Source organism: Penaeus chinensis, chromosome 16 (genome assembly GCF_019202785.1).
Source record: "Penaeus chinensis breed Huanghai No. 1 chromosome 16, ASM1920278v2, whole genome shotgun sequence".
Taxonomy (NCBI): Eukaryota; Metazoa; Arthropoda; class Malacostraca; order Decapoda; family Penaeidae; genus Penaeus; species Penaeus chinensis.
Window position 1 is genome coordinate 19,639,698 of NC_061834.1, and position 12,500 is coordinate 19,652,197.

General features: G+C 45.0%; 1 protein-coding gene across 7 annotated transcripts in view; it reads right to left on the bottom strand.

Moving 5' to 3' along the window:
* The window catches only part of LOC125033384 (cytospin-A-like), a 362,699-nt gene that overhangs the window by 233,366 nt on the left and 116,833 nt on the right, over nucleotides 1-12,500 (bottom strand). For 4 of the 7 annotated variants that reach the window (XM_047624841.1, XM_047624842.1, XM_047624838.1 and 1 more), the window contains exon 1: nucleotides 11,535-11,585. The exons of the other annotated variants lie outside the window; for them this stretch is intronic. In XM_047624841.1, coding sequence (XP_047480797.1) covers nucleotides 11,535-11,570 — 36 coding nt within the window. In that variant the 5' untranslated portion in view covers nucleotides 11,571-11,585. Of the gene's footprint in view, nucleotides 1-11,534; nucleotides 11,586-12,500 lie in introns of those variants that run through there. 7 annotated transcript variants of the gene reach the window in all.

The following is a 12,500-nucleotide window of genomic DNA, read 5'->3' on the forward strand; positions in this document are numbered from 1 at the left end:
CACTCGATAGGCATCAGGTCGTGATCGCGTATTCTGACCTAAGGGTGAGGGGTGAAGGCCGAGGGCGAGGGTGAGGGTGAAGTGAGGACGGGGGTGAGGGCTAGAGGAGGATGAGGACGAAGGTAAGGGTGAAGGCGAAGGCGAGGGTGAGGAAAGGTGAGGATGAGGGTGAGGACGAGGGTGAGGGTGCAGGAGCGGGAAAGGACGGGGGTAAGGGAGGGCGAGGGTGAGGACGGGGTGAAGGTGATCCAGAGGATGAAACTGAGGGGGATGGTGAGGATGAGGACGAGGGTAAGGGTGAGGGAGGGCGAGGGTAAGGGGGTGAAGGTGAGGATGAGGATGATAGTGAGGATGAGAGGGTAAAGGTAAGGCTGCGAGTAATGTTGGGGTGAGGGTGTTGAAGGTGAGAGTGAGGACGAGGGTGAGGGTGAGGGAAGGCGAAAGTGAGCACGGAGGTGAAAGTGAAGATGAGGATGAAAGTGAGGGCGAAGCTAAAGATGTGGCAGGATGAGGTTTAGAATGAGGGTAAAGTTGGGGCGAGGGTGAGGATGAAGTAAGGGCGAGGGCGAGAGTGAGGGCTAGTGAGAATAAAATGAGAGGCAAGGATCGGAATTTGGGTGAAGAAGTGAGTGAAGAAGATGGTAGGGAGAAAGGGGGGGAAGGGGAAGAGGGAGGGGGAGAGGGCGGAGGGGAGGCGCGTTGCAAGCAAAGTCGATCGCAAGCTTGCACGATTGTCCAAATATGATGAGGTCAGTCTAAGGTAAAGGTCAAGGAGAGGATTTAAAGCAGGGTGAACAGGGCAAGCGTCCGGAGAAGATAACAGAGATAAGGCTGATAAGGGTGTGCGTTGTTTTTTTTGCAGGGGAGTACAGGAGTTACGGTTAATTAACAGATTTATATAACGAACAATTCCGGATCAGAAGAGCTATAAGGCAATACAAAATAAACAACGGAAAGAGGTGACACATAAGAAAAGAACGAATCGCAAGACAGAGAAGACTGCAAGCAACTTGGCCGACGAGGACGCTTGTGCAGAGTCCATCCGCGCGAACACAAATCCCTCGAAGAACACTGAAACTTAAAAGCACATTGCTATAATGATAATGACTCGTCGTGGATACCAGCGCCACTTGTATAAGAAAGATGGATGAATGGAATAATGAGAGATGGATGAATACACAACATGGTGGATGATCCCCTGCCTCCGCCCCCCCTCCCCTCCCACTGTCTTTCATCAGTCTACTGGACAAGCAAAACAACCGATGCATCACGTGACCCCGTCTGACCCCCGTGACCTCGCGTTGGCCTTCACTCAAGCAAGCCCGAAAGACACAATGCTTGTAAACATAGTGAGACACGACCTTCGAGTTGGCTTTAAAAACAGGAAGATACAGACGACCCATTTTCTCCAATGTATTTCCTATTCCCTGGACACATATTTCCCCTACCAAACATTACCAAAACTGTCCTATCACACAGCATGACCAAACTAGTTAAACCATTATGTTCGCAATATACGCAAAGAAAAGGAAAAGAAAAAAAGAGATAACCTTAAAAACCTTTTTTATCAGTCCGTCTCCTTCATCCTTTCCACCTACCAGAAGGACGGCAACCGCAATTCGAATATTTCGCCACAAAATAGTGCAAGTACCTCAGTCACGGTTCGTCTGGAGGGATAATACAGTGAAAAGGTACAAAAAGTATAGGAGCGAAAATCCGGGTCTCAGGCAGCCATGTCGAGCGCTTTTTACACTGCTACAGGATATGCGCTGAGCTATACAAAGCGTGTTTTTTTTCATGTTGTCTGTCTTTCCCTTTATGTCACGATGGGTGCCGGGTTGTACTTGGGGATTTATAAGGATTAGTGTTACGCCTATATGTGCAGTCATCTATACATACAACATTCGGATATGTACGGAACACACACATACATATAACAGCTAAGCACAACATGCATACCCTAACACACTACACACACGCACATATACACAACAGACGTAAAAATACAAATAGGTACATATACATTTATCTTCTCCTGTCTGTAATACAAAGATGAATAGAACCCGTTTACTGTATATAACCATGTTTGGCATCGACTCAGAACAACTGCACTATAGAATTATCCTGGGACTTGGTGAGATTTTTTCTTAGCACTTTTATCTTTTATCAATTATCAAAATAGGCACTACCAGGAAATATCAGACAAGACGATTTAACACCGATTTGCGAGATAACCGAATGTTTACGTCTTTTGAGACAAAACACACCACTGCTTTGCTGTCTGAATCACCAGATAAAAAGACTAGGGGATTAAGAATATTAAGCATATTTTCTTGACAGATCGCAGGAGAGATGGGCGGAGTTGCAACTCCGTCTGGGCGGGGTTCTTGGCCTGTGGGCGGAGTCTGCATGTTTGTCAGCACCCTCAGCAGTGCCAGATAACAAGAGGCGATAGTGTTTGCGATGATGATGTGGCAACGATGATTCATGCCTTGGAAGAGCGCAGCGGTGAGTAGCTGGAGGGAGGTGGGGTGGGGAGGGGTTGGAAGTAAGGAGGAAGGGAGGGGAAAGGGAGGGGGTGTCCGTTTAAGAAGGGAGGCTATTTAGGGATGGGAGATGGTGGGGGGAAGGGGAGGGGGAGAGATATGACTCAGAGGTGTAGATCTAAAAACCTTTGGTTAATGGTAACGCTGATCTATAGCGGTGCTAACGTGCAGGAATGCTAACCATGCGTATTGATAAATGGATCCTGATAGTGAAATAAGTCAGTACTACATATTTTACGGCGGTGGTTCTCGGCATGTTTGTTTAAAGAGCCAAGTACATGATGCGCAGTCGTTTAAGTGTCTGGACGTGAGATAAAGCTCGATAAAGTCGTTGAAAATGACAAAGACAAAGTGCCCTGTATGATTTATGCGTCCGAAGTTTTGTCTGTGGCACGAAAATGGAGAAATATATGGCTGCGTTTCGATGAGCTTGGATGAAAGGAAAAAATATAAGAAAGATTACGGCATGGAAAAAAAAAAAAAAAAAAAAAAAAAAAAAAAAAAAAAAAAAAAAAAAAAAACACCAACGAAATAAACATGGCAGAAACAGCAACAACAAAAACAGAGAATCACTGATAAAGCAAAAATCCAAATTAACTCACGAATACCTCTTATTCCAAAGACGGGAAAAAAGAAGAAAGAGAAGGAGAAAAAAAGAAGGTGAAGGAAGTAGAAGAAGAAGAAGAATAGGAAGAAGAAGGAGAAGAAGAAGAAAGAGAAGAGGGGTAAGAAAAAGTACAAAAAGAAGAAGACGAAGAAAAGGAAGAGGAGGAAGAAGAAAAAGAAGAAGAAGAAGATGAAGAAGAAGAAGAAAAAGAAGAAGAGGAGGAAGAAGAAGAAGAGGAATAATAATAACAATAGTAATAATAATAATAGTAATAGTAGTAGTAGTAATAATACAAATAACAATAATAACAATAATAATAAGATAAGAAAAATCAAGAAAGAAGGCGAGAGTATCAGCAGGAAAAGCCAAGAGAGGCATAAAACACGGAATATGGCGTTACAACTTTGTCCTTGAATTTCAATTACCATAAAACAAACCTTCTTTTCTCATTCCCTTTCCTTTCCCTCATTCGTTATTTTTTTAGATGTTTTCCTTTTTCCTTTTCACCTTTTCCACCTTTATTCCGACTTTCCCCTTTTCCCCTTCACTTCATTTGCTCTTTCCTTTTGCTTTCACCTTCTTCATCTTCTATTATCTATTCATTCTATCTTTTCTTAATTTTTGTGGTCACCTTTCCCCCCTCTATCCCTCATTTACCCTTCCCTATGTTTCTTTTTCCCTTTTCTGCGTCTCTGACTTTTCTCCTCTCATTCGCTCTTTTCTCTTTTTCCGTTTCCGTCTCTCTTTTCCACTTTTCTCCTCCTATTCGTATTTTCCATTTTCCTTTTCTCTTCCCTTCACATACTCCCTCCACTTATTAATTCTTTCCTCGTTTCTTCCTTTTTTAAGAATATTTTATGTCCCACTTCCTCTCTTTTATCCCCTCTGTCCCTTCTTTCCTATTTTATCGCCTCCCTTGCCTTTCTTCCTTTCGCAAAAAGCAAAAACAGGCACATTGCAGGAAGTTGCAAAAACCGGTCGCATTATTGTTATTATAAACTAACAATCACTTCAAAGGCAAACTTGTCTTGCTCCCGGAGATTTCGCAGAAAAAGTTGTGGAGGACAAAGAATCGATGGACGAAGGAAGGAGAAACAAAGCAGAGAGAGAGAAGGAGAGAAAGAAACAGAAATTCAAACGGTATGAGGGATTGAGTTTCTCTTCCATAGTTTCTCTCTCTCTTTCTTTCTCTCTCTCTCTCTCTCTCTCTCTCTCTCTCTCTCTCTCTCTCTCTCTCTCTCTCTCTCTCTCTCTCTCTCTCTCTCTCTCTCTTTCTCTCCTTCTCCTTCTCCTTCTCCTTTTCCTTTTCCTTCTCCTTCTCCTCCTTCTCCTTATCCCTCTGTGTGTGTGTGTGTGTGTGTGTGTGTGTGTGTGTGTGTGTGTGTGTGTGTGTGTATGTGTGTGTGTGTGTTTGTGTGTGTGTTTGTGTGTGTGTGTGTGTTTGTGTATTTGTGTGTGTGTTTGTGTATGTTTGTGTATGTTTGTGTATGTGTGTGTGTGTGTGTGTGTGTGTATGTGTGTGTGTGTGTGCATGTGTGTGTGTTTGTGTATGTGTGTGTGTGTTTGTGTATGTTTGTGTATGTTTGTGTATGTGTGTGTGTGTATGTCTGTGTATGTTGGTGTATGTTTGTGTATGTGTGTGTGTGTATGTGTGTGTGTGCATGGGTGTGTGTGTGCATGTGTGTGTGTGTTTGTGTATGTGTGTGTGTTTGAGTATGTTTGTGTATGTGTGTGTGTGTGTGTGTGTGTGTGTGTGTGCATGTGTGTGTGTGTGTGCATGTGTGTGTGTGTTTGTGTATGTGTGTGTGTGTTTGTGTATGTTTGTGCATGTTTGTGTATGTGTGTGTGTATATGTTTGTGTATGTTTGTGTATGTTTGTGCATGTTTGTGTATGTGTGTGTATGTGTGTGTGTATGTTTGTGTATGTTTGTGTATGTTTGTGTATGTTTGTGTATGTGTGTGTGTGTATGTGTGTGTGTATGTGTGTAGCATGTGCGTGTATGCATGTACATCCAATACTGCGCCTTCGAAAATTCCATCGCCGGGCGCAGGGTCCCGATGATGTCATTTCGCAAGGACCCGAAAGCGCGCCGAACCGCCCAGGGCCGCCCTTAAAAGGCGTAGCGTCCTGAACAGGAAGCAATTCGACGCATTTATGAAAGCACCACCGAGGGAGGGAAACAATCAGCATTTTGTTATGCTAAGTGAGGCAAGCAAGCAGTCAGCGAAGGGTTTAGCTTGACTTGGGCGCTTGTAGATGCTCTTTTGTTTTGTTAGCTGGGCGTTGTTTATTACGAGGGTACGGACATATTAATAAAAAATATATATTGTTGTTTACATTATCTTATTCGTTTAGGTGAAGAAGCCTATTTTTTATTTGAAAAACAAACAAACAAACAAACAAACAAAAAAACACACTACGGTGGTGGTAGTCGTGAAGAATTTTTTGTAGAGAAAGAAAAGGAGGAATAGGAAGAAGACGAAAAATATTGAAAAAGAAGGAAACGAACAAGAATAGAAGGGATTAAATGTTGGAGAAGAAGATAAATAATAATGATAATAACAACACCAACAACACCAACAACAACAACAACAACAACAACAACAACAACAACAACAACAATAATAATAATAACAATTATAAGTAAAACAAGTAAAAGAAGAACGAGATCTAGAAAGAAGTAAAGAAGGATGAAGCTCCAGAATTCACGAAAAAAGAAAAAAGAAGATAGTAAACGCCAATAAAAGACAAGCGTCCAATCGTAAAGCCTCAGCCCGACAGCGAAGCCCACAGGAAGCCTCAGAGAAACAGATTCACGCCGCGAACAGCCTTGATTCGGACATAAACCGCATCTTTAAAGCGAATCTCTCATCTCAAAAAAAGAGAGAGAGAAAAAAAAGACAAGACAGAAAGAAAGAAAAAGAAGGAACGGGTTATGTCTATCACGAGCGGTGCATAGTCTATCATGGCCGAACATAGACGCCAATCTTTAAAGCCATTCTTTAACCCCCAAAAAAGGAAAAAAAAAAAAAAAAACATACACCCGGAAGAGGTATGTCTATCATGACCGATGAATTGTGGGTAACGATAACGCGAGAGGGGGTGGGAGGGGGGGGGGGAGGGGGGAGGGGAAAGAAAGGAGATGAAGGCATATGAGGAGGAGGGGAGGGGAAGTAGGGGGAGAGAATAGGAAGTTAGGAGAGGAGAAGGGGGGGAGGGAGAATAATGAGAAGTGAGGGGAGAGGGTGAAGGGATAAGGGGAAGTGGGGGAGGGGATGTAGGGGAGGGGGAGTGGGTTTAAAAAGGGAAGGAAAAAAAAAAATAAAAGTAAATGGAGGTACGGAAAAAGGGTGGAAAGGAGAAAGGGAAGGAGACAAAAGTGATAAAGGGGGGGGGGGGGCATAAAGGTGAAAAGGGAGGAGGGAGGGGAGAGGGGGTAAAGAGGGGAATTAAGGCTGGAGCTCCGTAAGAATGTCCGTGCAAATGTCAAGCAAGAAAAAGGGACGCGAAAAAGTAGTCGGTTTTGGGCGGGGAATTTGCAGAATGGGCGCCATGCTTGCTCCGTACGCGCGCCCATTGCTTACTGCGGACGTAAATCAGTTAAGATGGAGAAAATAGTGTACTTGTCTTGTGGCGTATAAGGATGATCACACAAAAAGATGAAGGGTACTAATTCTGCCTCTCTCTCTCTCTCTCTCTCTCTCTCTCTCTCTCTCTCTCTCTCTCCTCTCTCTCTCTCTCTCTCTCTCTCTCTCTCTCTCTCTCTCTCCCTTCTCGCCCCCTCTTTCATGCACACACAAGCCTTGTCACACCGGCCATTTCAGAGGACATTTCCCGCGTTAATGCATCGTACAAGGCCGTAACCCTGATATAATCCCTCGCTAAACGATTTCTCGGCGCCTGGTCCTCCTTGTAGCACTTTATGTCCCTCTAAAAGTAACGACACACACACACACACACACACACACAACACACACACACACACGCATCTCGCTCGGCGTCTGTTTTCCGGGGACGCGGCAAGACCTCGAGCGCGCTGCCCATTTTCGACTCGTCGGAGCGATGCCTGATATATAAGGACTTTGCGATTGTGTCGATAAGAACAGAAAGAAGGAAAAAAGAGAGATTGACCTTTTGCACGATTCTTGATCATGTCTTTCCGTGGAAGTTCGACAAGACGGTAGATCTCTCTTGTGTTTGTGTAAGCGATAGCGGCGTTCGAGGTCGTGTCTCTCCAAGTCTTTAAGAATTTATGTATGTATGAATACCTGATTGTACTGAATTCTTCCTTATGTAAAGCCTTGCATCTACATATGCACTCTTTAGTCTTCGCCTCCAAATAAGTGTCTTTTTTTTAGTCTTGCGATCCAAGTATTCCTGTTCAGTTGAGTGCGTCTGAGTAGCAGAGAGAAAGATCGGGTTGTGGAGGGCAAGGTACAAGCGGCGGCATAAAAGAAGTCATCTGACTGCTGGTAAAAGCTAGTCTAGTCCTTTTTTATCCTGCTGAGTACGCTCTTTCATTCGAGCCCAAAGTGCTGAAGGAATAAAATCAAAATACGAAAGTCCTGCTCAACAGAAGGACACCGAGAAGACGGATCAGCTGTGGGAATGGTCGCCTTCAGACCCTATCGGTCGCCCGCTGCTTACAAGCACGACGCGATATCATCACGAATGCTAAAACTTCATCTCTACTGGTATATGACGCTTCTATTCACGCACGCAGATAAGCGCACAGACAAAAACAAACGCACACCTCAATTTTCTCACAAGCACTCGGAGAACGTTTAAGGAAATCGCCGGGATGACTCATGCCTCTCTATCGTCCAGTGGTCTCACTCACCCTTATCTTATCGCCATCTCTCGCCGGAGGGGCCCTAATATTGCTACTTGTCATATGCAGAACTGAGGGCGGGCGACGAGGGCATCTGCATGTCATCGCCTCCTCCTTCATGCGCCGGGAACACCTCCGGGTTGCGTGGGAGAGCAACACCTCGTGTACTAAGCGAGAGGGAAATGGCAAGAAAGATATAATGGCTGGAGGAAGGAAGGAAGGATGGATACTATGGTTGGATTATGAGGTTATATAGAATATTTAGAGTACCTCTATCCCTCAGCCTGTCTCCTTTCCAGAAGTCCTGGTGACTTACACAGCCTCCTTAAGAGTTCGCAGTTCGGGAGGATGTTTTGCCGTGGCATCTAATCGTTCGCCCTCCATCTCCGTGGCCTTCGTCTCGACCTTTTTATGTCCATTATTTTTTCCTTAATCTAGGTGATCACTATCTTCAGCACGACGGACGATCGCGGCCTTATCAACGCCAGCAATCACAAGGGGCTTTTTTATTTTTTATGCATCTATTTATTGTAATCAGTATTATTATTATTCTTTGTTCCTGGACCTGCGTGTGTCATCGGGGCTTTAGGGGTCCACGTTGCATGCGTCTGAGGAAAATCATATTTCTCAGATTTTTGTTTTCCTTTTTGATGCCGTGCGTACACGCGCACGCATCCTACCTATTGCATGGACGTAATACGCACACAGGATGTTATTTTCCGCAGCAGAGGTGCGTCGGTATGCTTGCTCAGATAGCGTGTGTGCAATTTCACGCAGGGAAAGGGGGTCTTTTTGCCCCATTTCTTGGCGTTAATCTTTGATTTTCTTCTGCCGTCCGTCTTCCTCTTCACCCATCTTTCTTCCTTTCTTTCCACCTATTTACTATAGCTCTGTCAGTATATCATGTGCTATATACCTATTAATGTGTCTTTACTATAGGTCTGTCCCGTTTCCCCTTCCCTATCCCTCTTATCTGTTTGTCTATCTGTCGTTCCCTATATCATCATCGATCGCTGCCTTCTTCCTTTTCTCACTTCCTCCCTCTGTTTCTCTCTTATTCCCTTTTCTCTCTAACCTTCAACCACCTCTCCTCTCTATCCCTTCTACCCTCTCTATCCCCACCTCGATTCTTTCTTCTTTCCCTCCTTTCCTTCTCCATCCCTGTCTCTCTCCCTTCTACTCTTTTTCTCTTCCTTCTCTCCTTCTTTCGTCTTCATCCCCCCACCCGTAAAGCCAGCTCGCGTATGACCATAATATTCACTTAGTGCGTCGTTTTTATAGTCTTAACTCGGCCAGTGTTCCGAGGCCGAGGCGCCTGTGAGGTGCTGCATCCCCGCACTGTTATTACGAAGCAGCCGCCTTCTATGGATGTTTACTTAATCAATATTGTATGGCAGGTGGAAGTAGGGGTGGTAGAGGGGGTAGGGGTGGAATTAAGGTTGGCAGAGGGGGCAGGGGGGTAGAAGTAAGGGTGGCAGAGGGGGTAGGGGGTGGAAGTAAGGGTTGCAGAGGGGGGTGGGGCGGAACACCATAAAACACACCCTGTACACCCGCCACTTAGTGCAGGGTGGAACAAAATATTTCATTTGCAGAGCGGCGTTGTGTGACACAGCGGTTCTTCGGGTCCTCCAGGCGTCTCGGTCCTGCTCTCGGTAACTATAGTGTTGCTTATGGTCTTGTCAACGCGTGGAATTATGCACTGTGGGTTCAAGGAGTTCGAATTGCTTCGCCTAAGATTCGGGTCTTGGACTTTCTCTTCGTTGGCTTGAACTTTTCGTTAGGTGATCTCTGGGTGAACCCTAGGAAATCACAAAACAAGAAAAAAACAAGAAAAAAGAGGAGGAGGAGGAGAAGAAAGAAGAGGAGGAGGAGTGGAAAAAGGAAGAAGAATAGGAGGAGGAGGAGAAGGAGGAGGAGGAGGAGGAGGAGTGGAAAAAGGAAGAAGAATAGGAGGAGGAGGAGAAGGAGGAGGAGGAGGAGGAGGAGGAGGAGGAGGAGGAGGAGGAGGAGGAGGAGGAGGAGGAGGAGGAGGAGGAAGAGGAAGAAGAGGAGGAGGAGGAAGAGGAGTAAGAAGAGGAGGAGGAGGAGGAGGAACAGGAGGAGGAGGAGGAGGAAGAGGAAGAAGAGGAGGAGGAGGAAGAGGAGTAAGAAGAGGAGGAGGAGGAAGAGGATGAACAGGAGGAGGAGGAGGAGGAGGAGGAGGAGGAGGAGGAGGAGGAGGAGGAGGAGGAGGAGGAGGAGGAGGAGGAGGAAGAAGAAGAAGACGAAGAAGAAGAAGCAGAAGAAGAAGACGAAGAAGAAGAAGAAGCAGAAGAAGAAGACGAAGAAGAAACAGATACACTCAAATAAGCAGAGCCCGTGCACACACCAAAATCATAAATCATTCTCCTAAACGATTATCACAACAGTGTCTACGCTAAATATAGCCCAGATACTGCACCAAAGGATCAAGATCTATCAGCCACCATATCAAATATCCATCAAACAACCAAAATTACCCCCCCTAAAAAGATATCCCCACTCCCCCCCTATGGCTCCCTCCCTCTCCCCCCTATGGCTCCCTCCCTCTCCCCCCAACCCGCTCCCTTAACCCACACGGAATCAAACAACAAACAACCATTTATCTAAAACCTACAATCGCCCTCCCAACTATACATCAACGGGAGTCTGATGAATGGATAATACATATGAATAATACTCACCGTGTATTATAAGCCTGGGCTCGACGTCTAATGCTAAAGGGATGTGACACGGTAATGCGGGGAGGGTTCTGCTATGGCAAAAATTGATATTTATGTTTGCTGACACGCGGAATTAAGGGGCAGGATGAATTGGGCCATTACGGGGAGCAACTTGATTAAAGGTATCCGATTTTCTTGTAGGAATTCTTAAATATAAGGTGGGGATTTCTTTTCTGTCTTTAGGTGTCCCCTCTTTGTAGTTTTAAGTGGAGTATCGTTTACATTTGTCATATTATAAAAATAGGTAACTTTATTTTATTTGTATTCTCGTCATGAATTCGGGGACATTTTCTTGTGTTTATAGCCCATTGTACAACATGGGTTGTTGTCTAAAATATTAAAAACGTATCAGGTTAAAAATGCGAATATCTCTGTAGAAAAAAATATTACCCATGCACTCAAAATAACTGCAGTATTGGCATTCCTCTGTCGACAAAACAACTTTTTCTGTATAGGAATAGCGCGAAAAATAGCGAATCCAATAATCGATGGGTCGTTGTATCAACTTCATTCTATCGACTGCGAAACTTTCTGAAACAATACCTACAGTGCGTGTCTCTCTCTCACTCAGGTCCCATATATACAGTCATTCCGGTACGAAAGCGCGGCACGCTGCTCGCCGCTCTTATCAAATATTGAAAAATTATATTCCTGACGGTGAGTATTTCTTAGTTTCAATTGCCTCGCGGTCAGTATGTTCATTCCAGTGAAGAGAATTCTTAGTGAAATCCTTCACCGAATACAGTGGCGCTTGAAAATAAGGTGAAGCGGGATGACTTTGAAGCGAAAAGTATTTTGTTTATCTTACCAGCAGTGACCGCAACAGGTCACACAATCCACACATGTCGACAGGTATCTGACGTCACTCGGTCACCTCTCTTCTAAACGCTGGGATAATAGTATAATAACAAGAACAGTGTCCAATAAAAAACAACAGCGGCACAAGCGAAGGCTCAGTCACAAGCCAGCACAAGCACACGTTCTCTGGAAACGTCACAGCACAACAGCAGTGCAGACAAGCACATGTACACTACCCAGCAGCGCACCTGGTCACCGCTGCAGTACACAAAGCAACAGCCTACACTAACACAGGACCAGCTCGAGCCCCCTTTGCTACCACCACATCACTGCGCCCCCTCTGCCCCCTCGCCCCCTCTGCCCCCTCGTCCCCTCTGCTCCCTTGCCCCCTCGCCCCCTCCCTTCCTGCGTGACTGCGTGATTCAGGGGTGTTCCCCCTTCCCTACCCCCGCCCCCTCTCGACCAGACAGCCAGACGCTGTGGCGAAACTGTCTTTTAAAGGCCACGGAGGACCAGGATACGTAGGTCACTGTTGCGAGATCGATCTTGAAAATGCACATCCCCGAAGTAGTTTTTCTATTTTATTTTATTATTATTTTCTTTATCTATTTCTCTTTTAAGTATTCCGATACGAATGCAGGTCAAGGGAAAACAACAGTGTCTGTCTCGTGCTTGACGCCAGGAGGGATATGCATTAATACGATTATATAGTTACCGAGGTTTCATTTCCCCTTCAAAAAAATCAAAATACCTCACTTTTTCAGATTCTTCATTAAAAAAAAAAAAAAAAAAAACGCATTTCATTGGATATATCAACACATAACATCCCGTTAAAAAAAGATCGTCCTTCGAGCACGTGTGCATGGCTCCTGTTCCTGACCTCATAAAACCTGTAACGAAAAGGAAGGGATGTTTGCATGGGGAAAGAAGCCCATCGATCGCTAGCAACACTGTGGCCATTATGGCTATTGCATGA